Below are 25,308 nucleotides of genomic sequence, written 5' to 3'. Positions count from 1 at the left end.
AGTCTCTGCTTAGGTAACAACTTCTACTGTAAAATAATCATATATAAAAACATGAATTAATGCTCACCACACTGTCTATAAGTCTCTGCTTAGGTAACAACTTCTACTGTAAAATAATCATATATAAAAACATGAATTAATGCTCACCACACTGTCTATAAGTCTCTGCTTAGGTAACAACTTCTACTGTAAAATAATCATATATAAAAACATGAATTAATGCTCACCACACTGTCTATAAGTCTCTGCTTAGGTAACAACTTCTACTGTCGGAATGTAAAAGAAAACTGTTTCAGTTTCCGGTCAGTTTCTTCGGTCCTGCTGACTTTTATGTCAATCAAGCTGTTTTTGAATCAAAGGATTGCTTTTTGACAGGAAAAAAGAAGGCTTTGTTTTTGTTGACATTTTTTGGAGGTGGAAATGAAAGTAATGTTCTTCAGGAGCGCGACAAGGACCTAAACACCTGAAAGTTTTGGTCCTACCTGCAAAGTCTTTGGCCTGGTCCATGGGCACCGACCTGTCGGACTCCAGGTCACACTTGTTGCCCACCAACATGACCACGATGTGAGGGTCGGCGTGGTCGAAGAGCTCCTTCAGCCAGCGCTCCACGCTGTCATAGGTCAGGTGTTTGGTGATGTCATAGACCAGCAGGGCGCCCACCGCCCCCCGGTAGTAGCTGTGGAGAGGGGAAGACATTCATTGTCACGTTTGATCTCCGCCCCCGGCCGCTTGAATAATGTTAGCTGCTGCTCAAATGAGGACATTTACACTTGGAATAAGTCCAAAAGCCAAAGATCGGATGACTTTTTCCAGCAATAATCCAATTTGACTGAAGAAGAACTCACGCTGAGGTGATGGCCCGGTAGCGCTCCAGTCCCGCCGTGTCCCAGATCTGGGCTTTGACGGCAAAGGTGTTGAGCTGGACCGTCCGCGTGCTGAACTCCACGCCGATGGTGGTGCGACTGTCGTGGTTGAACTCGTTTTTGGTGAAGCGGGACAGCAGGTTGCTCTTGCCCACACCCGACTCCCCGATCAGGACCACTGAGGGAGGAACATGGTGGCCTTTCAGTCAAGGTCAGAGGAACATGGTGGCCTTTCAGTCAAGGTCACAGGAACATGGTGGCCTTTCAGTCAAGGTCACAGGAACATGGTGGCCTTTCAGTCAAGGTCAGAGGAACATGGTGGCCTTTCAGTCAAGGTCACAGGAACATGGTGGCCTTTCAGTCAAGGTCACAGCTTTAGGAGCCAGTTTGAGAGTTGATTTGACAAAATATTTTGTAAGAAGCACATGTGATAAATGCCAATGTTGTTAAAGACCTACTGAAAGCCACTACTAGCGACCACGCAGTCTGATAGTTTATATATCAATGATGAAATCTTAACATTGCAACACATGCCAATACGGCCGGGTTAACTTATAAAGTGACATTTTAAAATTCCCGGGAAATATCCGGCTGAAACATCGCGGTATGATGACGTATGCGCGTGACGAAGTCTGAGTAACGGAAGTTATGGTACCCGTAGAATCCTATACAAAAAGCTCTGTTTTCATTTCATAATTCCACAGTATTCTGGACATCTTTTGCAATTTTTTTAATGAACAATGAAGGCTGCAAAGAAGACAGTTGTAGGTGGGATCAGTGTATTAGCAGCGGACTACAGCAACACAACCAGGAGGACTTTGTTGGAGCGCTAGCCGCGTAAGCCGGCGACTTCACCTTGACTTCCTACGTCTCCGGGCCGCCAAACGCATCGGGTGAAGTCCTTCGTCCTTCTGCCGATCGCTGGAACGCAGGTGAGCACGGGTGTTGATGAGCAAATGAGGGCTGGCTGGCGTAGGTGGAGAGCTAATGTTTTTAGCATAGCTCAGTGCAGTCCGGTTGCTAAGTTAGCTTCAATGGCGTCGTTAGCACAGCATTGTTAACCTTCGCCAGGCTGGAAAGCATTAACCGTGTATTTACATGTCCACGGTTTAATAGTATTGTTGATTTTCTATCTATCCTTCCAGTCAGGGGATTAATTTCTTTTGTTTCTATATGCAGTTAAAGCAAGATGCTATCACGTTAGCTCGTAGCTAAAGCATTTCGCCGATGTATTGTCGTGGAGATAAAAGGCACTGAATGTCCATTTGGCGTTCTGGACTCTCATTTTCAAGAGGATATAGTATCCCAGGTGGTTTAAAATACAAATCTGTGATCCACAATAGAAAAAGGAGAGTGTGGAATCCAATGAGCCAGCTTGTACCTAAGTTACGGTCAGAGCGAAAAAAGATACGTCCATCGCTGCCTCTCAAGTCCTTCACTGTAACGTTCCTCATCTACGAATCTTTCATCCTCGCTCAAATTAATGGGGTAATCATCACTTTCTCGGTCCGAATCTCTCTCGCTCCATTGTAAACAACGGGGAATTGTGAGGAATACTAGCTCCTGTGACGTCACGCTACTTCCGCTACAGGCAAGGCTTTTTTTTATCAGCGAGCAAAAGTTGCAAACTTTATCGTCGATTTTCTCTACTAAATCCTTTCAGCAAAAATATGGCAATATCGCGAAATGATCAAGTATGACACATAGAATGGATCTGCTATCCCCGTTTAAATAAAAAAAAATCATTTCAGTAGGCCTTTAAAGGCCTACTGAAATGAATTTTTTTTATTTAAACGGGGATAGCAGATCTATTCTATGTGTCATACTTGATCATTTCGCGATATTGCCATATTTTTGCTGAAAGGATTTAGTATAGAACAACGACGATAAAGATTGCAACTTTTGGTATCTGATAAAAAAAAGGCTTGCACCTACCGGAAGTAGCGTGACGTAGTCAGTTGAACATATACGCAAAGTTCCCTATTGTTTACAATGATGGCCGCATGAAGTGAGAGAGATTCGGACCGAGAAAGCGACAATTTCCCCATTAATTTGAGCGAGGATGAAAGATTTGTGGATGAGTAAAGTGCAAGTGAAGGACTAGTGGGGAGTTGAAGCTATTCAGATAGGGAAGATGCTGTGAGAGCCGGGGGTGACCTGATATTCAGCTGGGAATGACTACAACAGTAAATAAACACAAGACATATATATACTCTATTAGCCACAACACAACCAGGCTTATATTTAATATGCCACAAATTAATCCTGCATAATAACACCTGCGTGTTTGTTATGCTAGCTCCTAGCTCCTCTGCTAGCTCCTAGCTCCATAGAACACGCCAATACAATTCAAACACCCGATCAACACACACAATCACTCAGCCCAAAAGACCGTTCACCTAACCCAAGGTTCATAAAGCTTATATATTTTTAAAAAGTTACGTACGTGACGCGCACTTACGGTACGGTACGTGTTATGCTAGCTCCTAGCTCCTCTGCTAGCTCCTAGCTCCATAGAACACGCCAATACAATTCAAACACATGATCAACACACACAATCACTCAGCCCAAAAGACCGTTCACCTAACCCAAGGTTCATAAAGCTTATATATTTTAAAAAAGTTACGTACATACGCAAAAAAAAGCCAAAGCTGCATACTCACAGTAGCACGTCTGCGTCTTTGTCATCCAAATCAAAGTAATCCTGGTAAGAGTCTGTGTTGTCCCAGTTCTCTACAGGCGTCTGTGTATCCAAATCAAAAGTCCTCCTGGTTAGAGTCTCTGTTATCCGAGTTCTTCCATCTTGACTGCATCTTTCGGGAATGTAAACAAAGAAGCGCCGGCTGTGTACTGTTGTGGCTGACTACGTTCGAAAAATACGTCCATTTCGCACCGACAACTTTCTTCTTTGCTTGCTTGGCTTCCTTCTCCATAATGCAATGAACATGATTGAAACAGATTCACGAACACAGATGTCCAGAATACTGTGGAATTATGAAATGAAAACAGAGCTTTTTCGTACCGGCTTCAATGTGGAAGGCATACCCGTGTTCGTCGGGCTACGTCACGCGCATACGTCATCCTCAGAGGCGTTTCGAACCGGAAGTTTAGCGGCAAATTTAAAATGTCACTTTATAAGTTAACCCGGCCGTATTGGCATGTGTTATAATGTTAAGATTTCATCATTGATATATAAACTATCAGACTGCGTGGTCGGTAGTAGTGGGTTTCAGTAGGCCTTTAAAGTTTCTTCATATGTAGTCGTCCTATAGGACGCTGTATCGATCCGTTGTGGTGAAGAAGGAGCTGAGCCGGAAGGCAAAGCTCTCAATTTAGCGGTCGATCTACGTTCCCATCCTCACCTATGGTCATGAGCTTTGGGTTATGACCGAAAGGACAAGATCACGGGTACAAGCGGCCCAAATGAGTTTCCTCCGCCGGGTGGCGGGTCTCTCCCTTAGAGATAGGGTGAGAAGCTCTGCCGTCCGGGTGGAACTCAGAGTAAAGCCGCTGCTCCTCCACATGGAGAGGAGCCAGATGAGGTGGTTCGGGTGGCATCTGGTCAAGGTGCCACCCGAACGCCTCCCTAGGGAGGTGTTTAGGGCATGTCGGATCGGTAGGAGGCCACGGGGAAGACCCAGGACACGTTGGGAAGACTATGTCTCCCGGCTGGCCTGGGAACGCCTGGGGAGAGGAAAGTCTGGGCTTCCCTGCTTAGGCTGCTGCCCCCGCGAGCCCACCTCGGATAAGCGGAAGAAGATGGATGTATGGATGGATGGATGGATGGATGGATGGATGGATAGTGCAATCACATTTTTCACTGCAGGGTTTAGAAGTTTATAAACTATGAGACTGTGCTAAATCTTTTTCTCATGCCATTACATCAGGCCTCAGATAGTGGGGTGCCATGCTTTATCAGTATCACGCAGTATCACGCAGTATCACGCAGTATCACGCAGTATCATGCAGTATCATGCAGTATCACGCTCTAAACGCTGCACTACAAAACATGCTCATTGTAGCCAATAATCCTGACTTCCTCATTTATAGTCTTAAAAATGCACACATTCTTTTATTCATTTTTTTTGATGGTTCAAAGTCTTTAAGTGTGTAATTTTCAGTATCAAATGGTTCAAGTTGGTCAAAAAAAAAGCCCAGTTGTGTCTCCTGTACACAACTTGACAGTCCACAATGTTGCTGGAGCTCAAATCCTCATCAGGTGGAACAAGTTGGGCTTCTATTATGTCACTTTCAGTTGGAAGTGTCTGACTGGCAGAGGGCCAAACGTCACATGGAGACTAGAGAGGGTGTGTTTGTCAACCTGTCTTTACAACGTCACATGGAGACTAGAGAGGGTGTGTTTGTCAACCTGTCTTTACAACGTCACATGGAGACTAGAGAGGGTGTGATTGTCAACCTGTCTTTACAACGTCACATGGAGACTAGAGAGGGTGTGTTTGTCAACCTGTCTTTACAACGTCACATGGAGACTAGAGAGGGTGTGATTGTCAACCTGTCTTTACAACGTCACATGGAGACTAGAGAGGGTGTGTTTGTCAATCTGTCTTTACAACGTCACATGGAGACTAGAGAGGGTGTGATTGTCAATCTGTCTTTACAACGTCACATGGAGACTAGAGAGGGTGTGTTTGTCAACCTGTCTTTACAACGTCACATGGAGACTAGAGAGGGTGTGTTTGTCAATCTGTCTTTACAACGTCACATGGAGACTAGAGAGGGTGTGTTTGTCAACCTGTCTTTACAACGTCACATGGAGACTAGAGAGGGTGTGATTGTCAACCTGTCTTTACAACGTCACATGGAGACTAGAGAGGGTGTGATTGTCAACCTGTCTTTACAACGTCACATGGAGACTAGAGAGGGTGTGATTGTCAACCTGTCTTTACAACGTCACATGGAGACTAGACAGGGTGTGTTTGTCAACCTGTCTTTACAATGTCACATGGAGACTAGAGAGGGTGTGATTGTCAACCTGTCTTTACAACGTCACATGGAGACTAGAGAGGGTGTGATTGTCAATCTGTCTTTACAACGTCACATGGAGACTAGAGAGGGTGTGATTGTCAACCTGTCTTTACAACGTCACATGGAGACTAGAGAGGGTGTGATTGTCAACCTGTCTTTACAACGTCACATGGAGACTAGAGAGGGTGTGATTGTCAACCTGTCTTTACAACGTCACATGGAGACTAGAGAGGGTGTGATTGTCAACCTGTCTTTACAACGTCACATGGAGACTAGAGAGGGTGTGTTTGTCAACCTGTCTTTACAACGTCACATGGAGACTAGAGAGGGTGTGATTGTCAACCTGTCTTTACAACGTCACATGGAGACTAGAGAGGGTGTGATTGTCAACCTGTCTTTACAACGTCACATGGAGACTAGACAGGGTGTGTTTGTCAACCTGTCTTTACAACGTCACATGGAGACTAGAGAGGGTGTGATTGTCAACCTGTCTTTACAACGTCACATGGAGACTAGAGAGGGTGTGATTGTCAACCTGTCTTTACGTCACATGGAGACTAGAGAGGGTGTGATTGTCAACCTGTCTTTACAACGTCACATGGAGACTAGAGAGGGTGTGATTGTCAACCTGTCTTTACAACGTCACATGGAGACTAGAGAGGGTGTGATTGTCAACCTGTCTTTACAACGTCACATGGAGACTAGAGAGGGTGTGATTGTCAACCTGTCTTTACAACGTCACATGGAGACTAGACAGGGTGTGTTTGTCAACCTGTCTTTACAATGTCACATGGAGACTAGAGAGGGTGTGATTGTCAACCTGTCTTTACAACGTCACATGGAGACTAGAGAGGGTGTGTTTGTCAACCTGTCTTTACAACGTCACATGGAGACTAGAGAGGGTGTGATTGTCAACCTGTCTTTACAACGTCACATGGAGACTAGAGAGGGTGTGATTGTCAATCTGTCTTTACAACGTCACATGGAGACTAGAGAGGGTGTGATTGTCAATCTGTCTTTACAATGTCACATGGAGACTAGAGAGGGTGTGATTGTCAATCTGTCTTTACAACGTCACATGGAGACTAGAGAGGGTGTGATTGTCAATCTGTCTTTACAACGTCACATGGAGACTAGAGAGGGTGTGATTGTCAACCTGTCTTTACAACGTCACATGGAGACTAGAGAGGGTGTGTTTGTCAACCTGTCTTTACAACGTCACATGGAGACTAGAGAGGGTGTGATTGTCAACCTGTCTTTTCTAGGTCTAACCAGTCACGTGAGGTCACCTCGGGGAATGTGCTACCTGGCTGCAGGTAATTGCTCACCCAGTTCTTCCACTACTCACTGACTGCTTGTACAAACAACAGCCTTACTTCACACTGGACTCTTGATTCCAGGGAATGTAGCGGGGCCCCCCCGGGGGGTCTCAAGGGTTTTAATGTGTGACCGTTTGGCTTGTTTGCAGCAAAAGTAACAACAATTGTCAAACAATCACAGGGGTGTGTTTAAAAGTAAATATACATGTGACCACACTGGTTAATATTTAAAGAGTGTCTGTTGAACTGTAGAAGTTATTTATTCATGTAGTTGGACAGCCCAGACATGCATTGTGGGAGGACACTATGTTTACTTATTTGTTGTATACTCAGTCTGGTATTGCCACTAACATTGTGGGAGGACACTATGTTTACTTATTTGTTGTATACTCAGTCTGGTATTGCCACTAACATTGTGGGAGGACACTATGTTTACTTATTTGTCGTATACTCAGTCTGGTATTGCCACTAACATTGTGGGAGGACACTATGTTTACTTATTTGTCGTATACTCAGTCTGGTATTGCCACTAACATTGTGGGAGGACACTATGTTTACTTATTTGTCGTATACTCAGTCTGGTATTGCCACTAACGTTGTGGGAGGACGCTATGTTTACTTATTTGTTGTATACTCAGTCTGGTATTGCCACTAACATTGTGGGAGGACACTATGTTTACTTATTTGTCGTATACTCAGTCTGGTATTGCCACTAACATTGTGGGAGGACACTATGTTTACTTATTTGTTGTTGTTTGAAAGACAAATGGTATTCTTGCTGAATGATTTGATGTGGATCAAAGGTGTGACCCGCAGCTCGTCTTTTTCATGACTCACCACCAATAGGGCTACCGCAATGCATTGTGGGGCTGCGGCTGTGTTTACATGGCTGTACTGTAATTGTGAGAGAGATCAACAACCTGGATTCAAATGGATCCTACAAAATCGAAAACTGTACCGAGACAAACTGTACCCAATTCCAAAGGCTGGCTACCTCCAAAAAAGCGGTTAAATGGGTGGAATTGATCCATATGAGCACATCCAATGGACGTGAGCTCCCCCTATTGTCCGCATCTCCTCCATGGAGTCAGTTTTTGTACAATTTGGGAATACAAAGTCTGTTAAGTCTCATTGTCCCATGTTCAAATTGCACGGAATCATTTAGTGAGGGGGTCAGGTTTACCTGAAAATACAAGCAAATTAGTACTTTAAAATACTTTGATCACTGCACTACTTCTCCGAATATAATACTCATTTATGTTTGTGCTTCCACACCACTAAAAGTCAACAGACAACATGCTTTTTTCCAACTGTACGTTGTTTGTAGCCTGGCTAACGCTAAGAGCCTACTAAATGCTACGTATACAAGAGAATAAAACAGGTGTAAAAATGCACCAAGTGATGGCGTTAAAAGTGATGTTTGATGGTCTCACGGCTGCTATTCAGGTGTCTCTTTATTAGCTTACTAGCTCCAGTTCCTTGGCTTTGATTTCACGCTGGAAATGAGGAAAAATCCCACCAAAATGTTTAGTTTTTTTCCTGAAACGATCATGACAACAATTGCGGGAGTTGGTGATGCTGCCGTGCTTTAAACTTGAAGAAAACTTCATCACAAAGTCTGGCATTCAGTGGTGTAAACGAGGTAATTCAGAGGCCTGCAAGACCCACAATGCATTGCTTTTACTACCTATTCTGAAACAGATATTAAGACCAGGACCACACTGAACCAAAAATGGCACAAAGAACCGTATCTATTTGTTTAAGTTTGATTTTTTTACACCACAACCCAAATACATTGGGACCGCACTTCCTGTCTTTGCTCACATTCTAACTAACACTTGACAAAAATTGGTCGTGGAAGAGGAGTTTTGAAAAGCTGCACCATATGAGCAACACCATTATTAACAAAAGCTTTCATTAAGGTAGAACTATTGCATGCTATATTATTTAACATCTTAAGAGTCCACTTTTTTTCATTAATATGCTGGAGCAATAATCAATGTTGACATCATTAAAAGATAAATGTATTAAGAAGCTTACACCCAAGACCTCTTACTTAGCAAGACTAAGTACTAATGACGTGCACCAAGAGAACCCTGGGTGGAAACAAACATTCTTAGCAGCCAGGAATACGTTCTAGACCAGGGGTCACCAACGCGGTGCCCACGGGCACCAGGTAGCCCGTAAGGACCAGATGAGTAGCCCGCTGGCCTGTTCTAAAAATAGCTCAAATAGCAGCACTTACCAGTGAGCTGCCTCGATTTTTTAAATTGTATTTATTTACTAGCAAGCTGGTCTCGCTTTGCTCGACATTTTTAATTCTAAGAGAGACAAAACTCAAATAGAATTTGAAAATCCAAGAAAATATTTTAAAGACTTGGTCTTCACTTGTTTAAATAAATAAATTAATTTTTTTACTTTGCTTCTTATAACTTTCAGAAAGACAATTTTAGAGAAAAAATACAACCTTAAAAATGATTTTAGGATTTTTAAACACATATACCTTTTTACCTTTTAAATTCCTTCCTCTTCTTTCCTGACAATTTAAATCAATGTTCAAGTAAATTAATTGTTTTTATTGTAAAGAATAATAAATAAATTTTAATTTAATTCTTCATTTTAGCTTCTGTTTTTTCGACGAAGAATATTTGTGAAATATTTCTTCAAACTTGTTATGATTAAAAGTCCCAAAAAATATTCTGGCAAATCTAGAAAATCTGTGGAATCAAATTTAAATCTTATTTCAAAGTCTTTTGAATTTCTTTTAACATTTTTGTTCTGGAAAATCTAGAAGAAATAATGATTTGTCTTTGTTAGAAATATAGCTTGGTCCAATTTGTTATATATTCTAACAAAGTGCAGATTGGATTCTAACCTATTTAAAACATGTCATCAAAATTATAAAATTAATCTTAATCAGGAAAATTTACTAATGATGTTCCATAATTATTATTTTTTTTTTTTTTTTTTCAAAAAGATTCGAATTAGCTAGTTTTTCTCTTCTTTTTTTCGGTTGAATTTTGAATTTTAAAGAGTCGAAATTGAAGATAAACTATGTTTCAAAATTGTCATTTTTTTCGTGTTTTCTCCTCTTTTAAACCGTCCAATTAAGTGTAAATATCATTAATTATTAATAATAACATAGAGTTAAAGGTAAATTGAGCAAATTGGCTATTTCTGGCAATTTATTTAAGTGTGTATCAAACTGGTAGCCCTTCGCATTAATCACTACCCAAGAAGTAGCTCTTGCTTTCAAAAAGGTTGGGGACCCCTGCTCTAGATTGTCCTTCAATATTTGACATGTGGCAGAAAGCTTATCAATGTTGTCACAATACTGTTCAAATGTGATGAAGTGACTCTCACACTTTGACTTGTTGCAGATGCATGCATGTGATGGGGGACTAAAAGATTCAAATATACCAGGATCTCACAGCATTTATTCACAGTAAAATGCTGCAATATAGTAATATTACCATACCCTTATATACCCCGTTTCCATATGAGTTGGGAAATGGTGTTAGATGTAAATATAAACGGAATACAATGATTTGCAAATCCTTTTCAAGCCATATTCAGTTGAATATGCTACGAAGACAACATATTTCATGTTCAAACTCATAAACTTTATTTATTTTTTGCAAATAATAATTAACTTAGAATTTCCTGGCTGCAACACGTGCCAAAGTAGTTGGGAAAGGGCATGTTCACCACTGTGTTACATGGCCTTTCCTTTGAACAACACTCAGTAAACGATTGGGAACTGAGGAAACTAATTGTTGAAGCTTTGAAAGTGGAATTTCTTTCCCATTCTTGTTTTTTGTAGAGCTTCAGTCGTTCAACAGTCCGGGGTCTCCGCTGTCCTATTTTAGGCTTCATAATGCGCCACACATTTTCCATGGGAGACAGGTCTGGACTGCAGGCGGGCCAGGAAAGTACCCACACTCTTTTTTTACCAAGCCACGCTGTTGTAACACGTGCTGAATGTGGCTTGGCATTGTCTTGCTGAAATAAGCAGGGGCGTCCATGAAAAAGACGGCGCTTAGATGGCAGCATATGTTGTTCCAAAAGCTGTATGTACCTTTCAGCATTAATGGTGCCTTTACAGATGTGTAAGTTACCCATGTCTTGGCCACTAATACACCCCCATACCATCACACATGCTGGCTTTTCAACTTTGCGTTGATAACAGTCTGGATGGTTCGCTTCCCCTTTGGTCCGGATGACACGATGTCGAATATTTCCAAAACAATTTGAAATGTGGACTCGTCAGACCACAGAACACTTTTCCACTTTGCATGAGTCCATCTTAGATGATCTCGGGCCCAGAGAAGCCGGCGGCGTTTCTGGGTGTTGTTGATAAATGGCTTTGGCTTTGCATAGTAGAGCTTTAACTTGCACTTACAGATGTAGCGACCAACTGTAGTTACTGACAGTGGTTTTCTGAAGTGTTCCTGAGCCCATGTGGTGATATCCTTTAGAGATTGATGTTGTTTTTGATACAGTGCCATCTGAGGGATGGAAGGTCACGCTCATTCAATGTTGGTTTCCGGCCATGCTGCTTACGTGGAGTGATTTCTCCACATTCTCTGAACCTTTTGATGATATTATGGAGCGTAGATGTTGAAATCCCTAAATTTCTTGCAATTGCACTTTGAGAAATGTTGTTCTTAAACTGTTCAACAATTTGCTCACGCAGTTGTGGACAAAGTGGTGTACCTCGCCCCATCCTTTCTTGTGAAAGACCGAGCATTTTTTGGAAAGCTGTTTTTATACCCAATCATGGCACCCACCTGTTCCCAATTAGCCTGCACACCTGTGGGATGTTCCAAATAAGTGTTTGATGAGCATTCCTCAACTTTATCAGTATTTATTGCCACCTTTCACAACTTCTTTGTCACGTGTTGCTGCCATCAAATTCTAAACTTAATGATTATTTGCAAAAAAAAATAAAGTTTATGAGTTTGAACATGAAATATGTTGTCTTCGTAGCATATTCAACTGAATATGGCTTGAAAATGATTTGCAAATCATTGTATTCCGTTTATATTTACATCTAACACCATTTCCCAACTCATATGGAAAGGGGGTTTGTAATATGACAAAAATGACTGTACATTCAAATTCAACGCAGTTCTTCTGAAAAACTGCACTACAAGAGATGCTCAGTGTAATTATTAATCCCCACTTCCTTATTTTGACGAAAAAAAACACAAAAAAAAAACCAGCCCAAAATATTTTATTTATTTTTGTTTTGTAGGTTGAAGTGTTTTATGTAGTGTACTTAATGTTGCGGATCAATTTAAATGTATCATTATTTATTGACTTTACTTTTCAGTATCAAATGGTTCAAGTCAGTCAAAAAAATTTTTACAATTTAAACAAGGCTAAAAAATATTTTTGGAATTTCCGGCAAATTGATGCAGGATTGAAAAAAACAATGTCAATGAAGTTATTTGTTGTAAATTGATCTATATTTCTTGTTCTTTAATGTTACGCAGAGGTGTACTCGTAACAATGTTATAGACAAATGATATTATGTATGTGGGGTGGTGTGAAATATTTTCTTATTCCTGGGGGGTTGGAAGAGAAACTAATGAGAAGCTCTACTTTAAGGGTTGCATAGATACTTTCTTCACCCTTGGGCCGCCAAAAGCGATCCGTATGGGCGGCAGCACTACTCAGTTGTAATGCACTTTTCCACCACTTGTGGCAGTAATGACAATATCAAACAAACAGAAGAAGTCTTGAGATAAAGTCATTTCTTAAGTGCACAAAGTATGACTAATGTGGTTAAAGCTGTGTTATCGTTTGCACTTCAATTTAGTTAAGAAACATATTCATTATTATTTATTATTATTGTTTATTTAGTCAGAATTCATTTATTTCAGCACTGCGTAATTGTATGTACACTTATTTTTCATCATTTTTGATGAGTCCCTTCTTTGCAGTATATTTGATTACAGAAGTACTTATTTTTGTAATTAGCCTGACCTAAGCCTTAATAATAATACTTGTGATTAACACATTCTTTCATAGCAGTTGACTAGGTGTATCCTGTTAAACTCTAAGTAGGTTACATATAATTATTCAACATCATTAAAAGCAAAAGCAAAATGACTAATTCTGTGGTAATATTTGAACAGGCTCAGAGTCTCTGTGTAGTGGGAAAGTTGGGCACTGAGGTGAAAAGGGTGAAGAACCACTGGCACAGACCAGGTTGATAAAGGTTGTTAAAGGTGAAGAACCACTGGCACAGACCAGGTTGATAAAAGTTGTTAAAGGTGAAGAACCACTGGCACAGACCAGGTTGATAAAAGTTGTTAAGGGTGAAGAACCACTGGCACAGACCAGGTTGATAAAGGTTGTTAAAGGTGAAGAACCACTTGCATAGACCAGGTTGATAAAGGTTGTTAAAGGTGAAGAACCACTGGCACAGACCAGGTTGATAAAGGTTGTTAAAGGTGAAGAACCACTGGCACAGACCAGGTTGATAAAGGTTGTTAAAGGTGAAGAACCACTTGCATAGACCAGGTTGATAAAGGTTGTTAAAGGTGTAGAACCACTGGCACAGACCAGGTTGATAAAGGTTGTTAAAGGTGAAGAACCACTTGCATAGACCAGGTTGATAAAGGTTGTTAAAGGTGAAGAACCACTGGCACAGACCAGGTTGATAAAGGTTGTTAAAGGTGAAGAACCACTTGCATAGACCAGGTTGATAAAGGTTGTTAAAGGTGAAGAACCACTGGCACAGACCAGGTTGATAAAGGTTGTTAAAGGTGAAGAACCACTGGCACAGACCAGGTTGATAAAGGTTGTTAAAGGTGAAGAACCACTTGCATAGACCAGGTTGATAAAGGTTGTTAAAGGTGTAGAACCACTGGCACAGACCAGGTTGATAAAGGTTGTTAAAGGTGAAGAACCACTGGCACAGACCAGGTTGATAAAGGTTGTTAAAGGTGAAGAACCACTGGCATAGACCAGGTTGATAAAGGTTGTTAAAGGTGAAGAACCACTGGCATAGACCAGGTTGATAAAAGTTGTTAAAGGTGAAGAACCACTGGCACAGACCAGGTTGATAAAGGTTGTTAAAGGTGAAGAACCACTTGCATAGACCAGGTTGATAAAGGTTGTTAAAGGTGAAGAACCACTGGCACAGACCAGGTTGATAAAGGTTGTTAAAGGTGAAGAACCACTGGCACAGACCAGGTTGATAAAGGTTGTTAAAGGTGAAGAACCACTGGCACAGACCAGGTTGATAAAGGTTGTTAAAGGTGAAGAACCACTGGCACAGACCAGGTTGATAAAGGTTGTTAATGGTGAAGAACCACTGGCATAGACCAGGTTGATAAAGGTTGTTAAAGGTGAAGAACCACTGGCACAGACCAAGTTGATAAAGGTTGTTAAAGGTGAAGAACCACTGGCACAGACCAGGTTGATAAAGGTTGTTAAAGGTGAAGAACCACTGGCACAGACCAGGTTGATAAAGGTTGTTAAAGGTGAAGAACCACTGGCATAGACCAGGTTGATAAAGGTTGTTAAAGGTGAAGAACCACTGGCACAGACCAGGTTGATAAAGGTTGTTAAAGGTGAAGAACCACTGGCATAGACCAGGTTGATAAAGGTTGTTAAAGGTGAAGAACCACTGGCACAGACCAGGTTGATAAAGGTTGTTAAAGGTGAAGAACCACTGGCACAGACCAGGTTGATAAAGGTTGTTAAAGGTGAAGAACCACTGGCATAGACCAGGTTGATAAAGGTTGTTAAAGGTGAAGAACCACTGGCATAGACCAGGTTGTTAAAGGTGAAGAACCACTGGCACAGACCAGGTTGATAAAGGTTGTTAAAGGTGAAGAACCACTTGCATAGACCAGGTTGATAAAGGTTGTTAAAGGTGAAGAACCACTGGCATAAACCAGGTTGATAAAGGTTGTTTATGGTGAAGAACCACTTGCATAGACCAGGTTGATAAAGGTTGTTAAAGGTGAAGAACCACTGGCACAGACCAGGTTGCACACAATAACAATAACAAGACAATAACAAGTTGCTTAGCAATATCATCATCCATAGCAGACAACTTGTGTTGACAAGTGTGATCATGTGGGGTCTATGTTTGTGTCACGTGACAGAGGGGGAGTGGTCACCACAAAGGTGTTTGTGTCACATGACAGAGGGGGAGTGGTCACCACAAAGGTGTTTGTGTCATGTGACAGAGGGGGAGTGGTCACCACAAAGGTGTTTGTGTCACGTGACAGAGGGGGAGTGGTCACCACAAAGGTGTTTGTGTCACGTGACAGAGGGGGAGTGGTCACCAAAAAGGTGTTTGTGTCACGTGACAGAGGGGGAGTGGTCACCACAAAAGTGTTTGTGTCACGTGACAGAGGGGGAGTGGTCACCACAAAAGTGTTTGTGTCACGTGACAGAGGGGGAGTGGTCACCACAAAGGTGTTTGTGTCACGTGACAGAGGGGGAGTGGTCACCACAAAGGTGTTTGTGTCACGTGACAGAGGGGGAGTGGTCACCAAAAAGGTGTTTGTGTCACGTGACAGAGGGGGAGTGGTCACCACAAAGGTGTTTGTGTCACGTGACAGATGGAGAGTGGTCACCACAAAAGTGTTTGTGTCACGTGACAGAGGGGGAGTGGTCACCAAAAAGGTGTTTGTGTCACGTGACAGAGGGGGAGTGGTCACCACAAAGGTGTTTGTGTCACGTGACAGAGGGGGAGTGGTCACCACAAAGGTGTTTGTGTCACGTGACAGATGGAGAGTGGTCACCACAAAAGTGTTTGTGTCACGTGACAGAGGGGGAGTGGTCAGGACAAAGGTGTTTGTGTCATGTGACAGAGGGGGAGTGGTCACCACAAAGGTGTTTGTGTCACGTGCCAGAGGGGGAGTGGTCACCAAAAAGGTGTTTGTGTCCCGTGACAGAGGGGGAGTGGTCACCAAAAAGGTGTTTGTGTCACGTGACAGAGGGGGAGTGGTCACCACAAAGGTGTTTGTGTCACGTGACAGATGGAGAGTGGTCACCACAAAAGTGTTTGTGTCACGTGACAGAGGGGGAGTGGTCACCAAAAAGGTGTTTGTGTCACGTGACAGAGGGGGAGTGGTCACCACAAAGGTGTTTGTGTCACGTGACAGAGGGGGAGTGGTCACCACAAAGGTGTTTGTGTCACGTGACAGATGGAGAGTGGTCACCACAAAAGTGTTTGTGTCACGTGACAGAGGGGGAGTGGTCAGGACAAAGGTGTTTGTGTCATGTGACAGAGGGGGAGTGGTCACCACAAAGGTGTTTGTGTCACGTGACAGAGGGGGAGTGGTCACCAAAAAGGTGTTTGTGTCCCGTGACAGGGTGGGAGTGGTCACCAAAAAGGTGTTTGTGTCACGTGACAGAGGGGGAGTGGTCACCAAAAAGGTGTTTGTGTCACGTGACAGAGGGGGAGTGGTCAGGACAAAGGTGTTTGTGTCACGTGACAGAGGGGGAGTGGTCACCACAAAGGTGTTTGTGTCACGTGACAGATGGAGAGTGGTCACCACAAAAGTGTTTGTGTCACGTGACAGAGGGGGAGTGGTCACCAAAAAGGTGTTTGTGTCACGTGACAGAGGGGGAGTGGTCACCACAAAGGTGTTTGTGTCACGTGACAGATGGAGAGTAGTCACCACAAAAGTGTTTGTGTCACGTGACAGAGGGGGAGTGGTCAGGACAAAGGTGTTTGTGTCATGTGACAGAGGGGGAGTGGTCACCACAAAGGTGTTTGTGTCACGTGACAGAGGGGGAGTGGTCAGGACAAAGGTGTTTGTGTCACGTGACAGAGGGGGAGTGGTCACCACAAAGGTGTTTGTGTCACGTGACAGATGGAGAGTGGTCACCACAAAAGTGTTTGTGTCACGTGACAGAGGGGGAGTGGTCACCAAAAAGGTGTTTGTGTCACGTGACAGAGGGGGAGTGGTCACCACAAAGGTGTTTGTGTCACGTGACAGAGGGGGAGTGGTCACCACAAAGGTGTTTGTGTCACGTGACAGATGGAGAGTGGTCACCACAAAAGTGTTTGTGTCACGTGACAGAGGGGGAGTGGTCAGGACAAAGGTGTTTGTGTCATGTGACAGAGGGGGAGTGGTCACCACAAAGGTGTTTGTGTCACGTGACAGAGGGGGAGTGGTCACCAAAAAGGTGTTTGTGTCCCGTGACAGAGGGGGAGTGGTCACCAAAAAGGTGTTTGTGTCACGTGACAGAGGGGGAGTGGTCACCAAAAAGGTGTTTGTGTCACGTGACAGAGGGGGAGTGGTCACCAAAAAGGTGTTTGTGTCACGTGACAGAGGGGAAGTGGTCAGGACAAAGGTGTTTGTGTCACGTGACAGAGGGGGAGTGGTCAGGACAAAGGTGTTTGTGTCACGTAACAGAGGGGGAGTGGTCACCACAAAGGTGTTTGTGTCACGTGACAGAGGGGGAGTGGTCAGGACAAAGGTGTTTGTGTCACGTAACAGAGGGGGAGTGGTCACCACAAAGGTGTTTGTGTCACGTGACAGAGGGGGAGTGGTCACCAAAAAGGTGTTTGTGTCACGTGACAGAGGGGGAGTGGTCACCAAAAAGGTGTTTGTGTCACGTGACAGAGGGGGAGTGGTCACCACAAAGGTGTTTGTGTCACGTAACAGAGGGGGAGTGGTCACCACAAAGGTGTAGTTTACCTGCACTCAAGGTGTGGGAGTGCACACTTCTTACAGGTTTGAATTCCACGCTCAAAGCAATCCGGTTTCTAATTGTAGAAGAAGCGGCGTTGAGGACGTTACTGGTCAAACAGGAAGTTCCTTCCTTTCAAGTCATTTTGGAAGGAGTCCCACAGCTCTGTATTTACTGGAAATGGCTGCAGTGAAAGTGTGCAGGGGCCATTTTGAAATCTTTGTATGTAAAAAACATGCACAAAGTGATGTTCTATATATCATTTGAGAGCTTCTCATAGTTTTAGATGGGGGGTGTCCACACTGAAAAGTCAAAGCATGCGGGGGCCATTTTCATATTTTTTTGTTTTTAAAAATGCTAAATAAGATATTACACAAAGTACCGGCCAAAAGTTTGGACACACCTTCTCCTCGGTCAATGTCTTTTCTTTATTTTCATGACTATTTACATTGTAGATTGTCACATCAAAACTATGAATGAACACATATGGAGTTATATCCATCCATCCATCCATCCATCTTCTTCCGCTTATCCGAGGTGGGGTCGCGGGGGCAGCAGCCTAAGTAGGGAAGCCCAGACTTCCCATTCCCCAGCCACTTCGTCCAGCTCTTCTCGAGGGATCCCGAGGCATTCCCAGACCAGCCGGGAGACCCCATACTCAGAGGTACGGGGTATCGGACTGTCTGATTGTGGCGGTCTGCTCCTTGTATGATCAGTGTCAGAGCTTGGTCCGCATTGCCGGCAGTAAGTTGGACACGTTTCCAGTGAGGGTTGGACTCCGCCAAGGCTGCCCTTTGTCAAATTCTGTCCATAAAAGTTATGAACAGAATGGGACACAGTCAAGGCGTTGAGGGTATCTGGTTTGGTGGCTGCAGGATTAGGTCTCTGCTTTTTGCAGATGATGTGGTCCGGATGGCTTCATCTGGCCAGGATCTTCAGCTCTCACTGGATCGGTTCTCAGCCGAGTGTGAGATGAGAATCAGCGCCTCCAAGTCCGAGTCCATGGTTCTCGCCCGGAAAAGGGTGGAGTGCCATCTCCGGGTTGGGGAGGAGACCCTGCCCCAAGTGGAGGAGTTCAAGTACCTCGGAGTCTTGTTCACGAGTGAGGGAAGAGTGGATCGTGAGATCGACAGGCGGATCGGTGCGGCGTCTTCAGTAATGCGGACGCTGTATCGATCCGTTGTGGTGAAGAAGGAGCTGAGCCGGAAGGCAAAGCTCTCAATTTACCGGTCGATCTACGTTCCCATCCTCACTCATGATCTTTGGGTTATGACCGAAAGGACAAGATCACGGGTACAAGCGGCCCAAATGAGTTTCCTCCGCCGGGTGGCGGGTCTCTCCCTTAGAGATAGGGTGAGAAGCTCTGTCATCCGGGAGGAGCTCAAAGTAAAGCCACTGCTCCTCCACATGGAGAGGAGCCAGATGAGGTGGTTCGGGCATCTGGTCAGGATGCCACCCGAACGCCTCCCTAGGGAGGTGTTTCGGGCACGTCTGACTGGTAGGAGGCCACGGGGAAGACCCAGGACACATTGGGAAGAAAAACGATAAAATTAAGAGTTATGTACTTAACAAAAAAATAACTGAAAACATGTTTTATTTTCTAGTTTTTCAAAATAGCCACCCTTTGCTCTGATTACTGCTTTGCACACTCTTGGCATTCTCTCCATGAGCTTCAACAGGTAGTCACCTGAAGTGCTTTTCACTTCACAGGTGTCATAGTTTTGACGTGACAATCTACAATGTAAATAGTCATGAAATTAAATAAAACAGTGGCCTGCACTGTTTATATTTGTAATATACCATGTTGACTAAGAATATTATTATTACTTACAGTATTACTTTGAAAATGACATTCCATTCCCTTCTTTGGCTCTTTGTTCTTACATTTTCACTCTTTCTTTTGCTCCTGACAACATGCTGCAGGCCGCACTAAGAACACCCCTGCTGTGAGGATATGTCACTGTAAATGACTGTCAATGTTACCGTGAAAGCAATCATTAGCCAGACATTTGACGACAATTTACATTGAACATGTTCACAGCAGTGCTTTTACTGGCATGTTTCACTAGCAGATATTTGTTACTTGTTTTTTACTGCTTGGCTCTGACACACTTGCATTGTTTTGTTATCACACACTAGCCTGTTAGCTCACATTCTGCAACAACCAAGCAAAATGTTAGCATAACTAAGTGACAACTGTGTAACAACCTATCAAAATGTTAGCATAACTAAGTGACAAATGTGTAACAACCTATCAAAATGTTAGTATAACTAAGTGACAACTGTGTAACAACCTATCAAAATGTTAGTACAACTAAGTGACAACTGTGTAACAACCTATCAAAATGTTAGCATAACTAAGTGACAAATGTGTAACAACCTATCAAAATGTTAGTATAACTAAGTGACAACTGTGTAACAAGCTATCAATATGTTAGTACAACTAAGTGACAACTGTGTAACAACCTATCAAAATGTTAGCATAACTAAGTGACAAATGTGTAACAACCTATCAAAATGTTAGCATAACTAAGTGACAAATGTGTAACAAGCTATCAAAATGTTAGTATAACTAAGTGACAACTGTGTAACAACCTATCAAAATGTTAGCATAACTAAGTGACAACTGTGTAACAAGCTATCAAAATGTTAGCATAACTAAGTGACAACTGTGTAACAAGCCATCAAAATGTTAGTATAACTAAGTGACAACTGTGTAACAACCAATCAAAATGTTAGCATAACTAAGTGACAAATGTGTAACAACCTATCAAAATGTTAGCATAACTAAGTGACAAATGTGTAACAACCTATCAAAATGTTAGTATAACTAAGTGACAACTGTGTAACAACCTATCAAAATGTTAGTATAACTAAGTGACAACTGTGTAACAACCTATCAAAATGTTAGCATAGCTGTGTGACTAAGCAAGGGACATAACTAAGTGATAAGTGTGTGACTAAGCAAGGGACATAACTAAGTGACAAGTGTGTGACTAAGCAAGGGACATAACTAAGTGACAAGTGTGTGACTAAGCAAGGGACATAACTAAGTGAGAAGTGTGTGACTAAGCAAGGGACATAACTAAGTGACAAGTGTGTGACTAAGCAAGGGACATAACTAAGTGACAAGTGTGTGACTAAGCAAGGGACATAACTAAGTGACAAGTGTGTGACTAAGCAAGGGACATAACTAAGTGACAAGTGTGTGACTAAGCAAGGGACATAACTAAGTGACAAGTGTGTGACTAAGCAAGGGACATAACTAAGTGACAAGTGTGTGACTAAGCAAGGGACATAACTAAGTGACAAGTGTGTGACTAAGCAAGGGACATAACTAAGTGACAAGTGTGTGACTAAGCAAGGGACATAACTAAGTGACAAGTGTGTGACTAAGCAAGGGACATAACTAAGTGACAAGTGTGTGACTAAGCAAGGGACATAACTAAGTGACAAGTGTGTGACTAAGCAAGGGGCATAACTAAGTGACAAGTGTGTGACTAAGCAAGGGACATAACTAAGTGACAAGTGTGTGACTAAGCAAGGGACATAACTAAGTGACAAGTGTGTGACTAAGCAAGGGACATAACTAAGTGACAAGTGTGTGACTAAGCATGGACATAACTAAGTGACAAGTGTGTGACTAAGCAAGGGACATAACTAAGTGACAAGTGTGTGACTAAGCAAGGGACATAACTAAGTGACAAGTGTGTGACTAAGCAAGGGACATAACTAAGTGACAAGTGTGTGACTAAGCAAGGGACATAACTAAGTGACAAGTGTGTGACTAAGCAAGGGACATAACTAAGTGACAAGTGTGTGACTAAGCATGGACATAACTAAGTGACAAGTGTGTGACTAAGCAAGGGACATAACTAAGTGACAAGTGTGTGACTAAGCAAGGGACATAACTAAGTGACAAGTGTGTGACTAAGCAAGGGACATAACTAAGTGACAAGTGTGTGACTAAGCAAGGGACATAACTAAGTGACAAGTGTGTGACTAAGCATGGACATAACTAAGTGACAAGTGTGTGACTAAGCAAGGCACATAACTAAGTGACAAGTGTGTGACTAAGCAAGGGACATAACTAAGTGACAAGTGTGTGACTAAGCAAGGGACATAACTAAGTGACAAGTGTGTGACTAAGCAAGGGACATAACTAAGTGACAAGTGTGTGACTAAGCAAGGGACATAACTAAGTGACAAGTGTGTGACTAAGCATGGACATAACTAAGTGACAAGTGTGTGACTAAGCAAGGGATCATTAGACTTCATGTGTGGCACAAAACTTGGTCAACTTCTTCCAGGTTGTATTTTGGACTCATTTTTGTACTGACCGATGCATTGATCTGATCACTGACTGATACATTGATCTGATCACTGACCGATGCATTGATCTAATCATTGACCGATGCATTGATGTGATCACTGATGATGCATTGATCTGATCACTGACCGATGCATTGATCTGATGACTGACCGATGCATTGGTCTGATGACTGATCGATGCATTGATCTGATCACTGACCGATGCATTGATCTGATGACTGACCGATGCATTGGTCTGATGACTGATCGATGCATTGATCTGATGACTGATCGATGCATTGATGTGATGACTGATCGATGCATTGATGTGATCACTGACGATGCATTGATGTGATCACTGATCGATGCATTGATCTGATCACTGACCGATGCATTGATCTGAATACTGACCGATGCATTGATCTGATGACTGACCGATGCATTGATCTGATGACTGACCGATGCATTGATCTGATGACTGACCGATGCATTGATCTGATGACTGATCAATGCATTGATGTGATCACTGACGATGCATTGATGTGATCACTGATCGATGCATTGATCTGATGATTGACCGATGCATTGGTCTGATGACTGATCGATGCATTGATCTGATGACTGATCGATGCATTGATGTGATCACTGACGATGCATTGATGTGATCACTGATCGATGCATTGATCTGATCACTGACCGATGCATTGATCTGAATACTGACTGATGCATTGATCTGATCACTGACCGATGCATTGATCTGATGACTGACTGATGCATTGATCAATGATTGATGCATTGATCTGATCACTGACCGATGCATTGATCTGATGACTGACTGATGCATTGATCAATGATTGATGCATTGATCTGATCACTGACTGATGCATTGATCTGATCACTGACCGATGCATTGATCTGATGACTGACTGATGCATTGATCAATGACTGATGCATTGATGTGATGACTGACTGATGCATTGATCTGATCACTGACTGATGCATTGATGTGATGACTGACTGATGCATTGATCAATGATTGATGCATTGATGTGATCACTGACCGTGTACACAGCAGTACGGTCAAAACAAATTGCATGAATAATTTAATGATTGATGCACTAAGTTAGAGAGATGACTCACATGAGTTGAGAGTAAAAATCCTCCGAGTGACATTTACATGTTTTGTTGTCTTCTTGCTGCTAAAGTATTGTTTTGTCTGGGAAATAGTTGTGTCAAGATGTTATTGATCATAGCCAGGTGAGTTTTGTCAAGATGTTATTGATCATAGCCAGGTGAGTTTTGTCAAGATGTTATTGATCATAGCCAGGTGAGTTTTGTCAAGATGTTATTGATCATAGCCAGGTGAGTTTTGTCAAGATGTTATTGATCATAGCCAGGTGAGTTTTGTCAAGATGTTATTGATCATAGCCAGGTGAGTTTTGTCAAGATGTTATTGGTCATAGCCAGGTGAGTTTTGTCAAGATGTTATTGATCATAGCCAGGTGAGTTTTGTCAAGATGTTATTGATCATAGCCAGGTGAGTTTTGTCAAGATGTTATTGATCATAGCCAGGTGAGTTTTGTCAAGATGTTATTGATCATAGCCAGGTGAGTTTTGTCAAGATGTTATTGGTCATAGCCAGGTGAGTTTTGTCAAGATGTTATTGATCATAGCCAGGTGAGTTTTGTCAAGATGTTATTGATCATAGCCAGGTGAGTTTTGTCAAGATGTTATTGATCATAGCCAGGTGAGTTTAGTCAAGATGTTATTGATCATAGCCAGGTGAGAGTGAGGACAAGGGTGGTCTTGTTGCCCACAATGTCAGCGCGAACATGGAAGGATTCAACAAGGTCAAGACCCAGGAAGGCTGGTATGTTTTTGGAAGTAGAAGAACTTGACTCACCCTTGAAGACAAAATTGTAGGCCTCGTCTGAGCCCATGTTGCATCCATCCACTTCTTCTTCTCCTCACCGAGCAGCAAGACGTCACTAGTCGGAGTCTTCCTGGGTGCACGACATGTTGTTTGCAGGCCTGGGAGCGGCCGGCCTCAGCACGAGGGGCGTGTCTTCAGGCTGAGGCAGGTCGATCTGGTGGGAGGGGCCAGCAGGTGAAATGGAAGGGTTGGTCAGGTGCCCCCTGCTGGTGGGAATAAAGTACTGCATGCAGAAGGTTTCTTGGTAAATCTGTGAGGAATGAACTGGAATAAAAAGCAATGCAAAAACTGATATTATTTATATTAAAAGACTAAACTTTCTGCCAGCTTTACATTATTGGGGACTAAGTATATTATTATTAAATATTAGCTACAACATTTGAGCTTTTACTCATTTGCTCTTTTTTTTTTTTTTTTTTTTAATGTCCTGCCCAGCTTCTCAGGCAAATCATATTGTAGATGTAGATGCCCGTATCGGCTGTTCACATTTACTTTACAAAAGAGAAGTGTAGGATACTTCTCTTGTTGCCTTATTTGTATTTTGACTTTATTAAATGTATTTATATTATCATTTGGTGCACTCATTTGCTCTTTTATCTTACTTTCCCCTGTAAAAATATAATCCTGATAACAGGCGTCCCCTGCTGGCGGGAATAAAGTACTGCATGCAGAAGGTTTCTTGGTCAATGTGTGAGGAATGAACTGGAATAAAAAGCAATTGCATAAATGGAAATGAACATTGGATAGGGGTGTCCAAACTTTTTCCTCTGAGGGCCGCACATTGAAAATGTGGGGGCCATTTTGACATTTTTCATTTCTAAAACAAATACAATATAAACGTGTTTTTCTCCTTTAGATCTCCCTTCAAGTTTATTCCCAGGGCCTGCAAGGGTCTCAGTCATAACAATGTTAAAAATATCTTTGATTTATTTCCTTAATCAAAGCTTAAATCAACTTAAGGCAAACTTTTTGGCTCAGGGGCCACATTGGCTATTGACATTTGACAGACAGGCCGAGCGAGCACACCGTGCATTTCAAAGTTGGAACTAAGAGTAGGCTTCTGTGACTAGAGAAAGAAAAACACCAGGCTTTTTTAGTGTGTTGTGTCGACTGCAGACATTCTCTGTGTGTTTTATGCCGGAAAAGTCTTTGTCCATCTTAAACATTCATTTTTGTTCCACATTTACCCCCGCACGTTACCAGCATTTGTGAACTGTTGACAGCA

General features: G+C 42.6%; 1 protein-coding gene across 1 annotated transcript in view; it reads right to left on the bottom strand.

Moving 5' to 3' along the window:
- Nucleotides 1-24,210, bottom strand: part of rab25b (RAB25, member RAS oncogene family b) — a 29,863-nt gene extending 5,653 nt beyond the window's left edge. The window contains exons 1-3 of the mRNA XM_062063972.1: nucleotides 24,054-24,210; nucleotides 846-1,041; nucleotides 483-676 (exon numbers count right to left, since the gene is read on the bottom strand). Coding sequence (XP_061919956.1) covers nucleotides 483-676; nucleotides 846-1,041; nucleotides 24,054-24,090 — 427 coding nt within the window. The 5' untranslated portion in view covers nucleotides 24,091-24,210. The remainder of the gene's footprint in view (nucleotides 1-482; nucleotides 677-845; nucleotides 1,042-24,053) is intronic.
- Nucleotides 24,211-25,308: the final 1,098 nt, after the last annotated feature.

Source organism: Entelurus aequoreus, linkage group LG11 (assembly GCF_033978785.1).
Source record: "Entelurus aequoreus isolate RoL-2023_Sb linkage group LG11, RoL_Eaeq_v1.1, whole genome shotgun sequence".
Taxonomy (NCBI): Eukaryota; Metazoa; Chordata; class Actinopteri; order Syngnathiformes; family Syngnathidae; genus Entelurus; species Entelurus aequoreus.
Note: the sequence above shows the minus strand (reverse complement) of the source record. Positions and strands in the feature narration are given on the sequence as shown.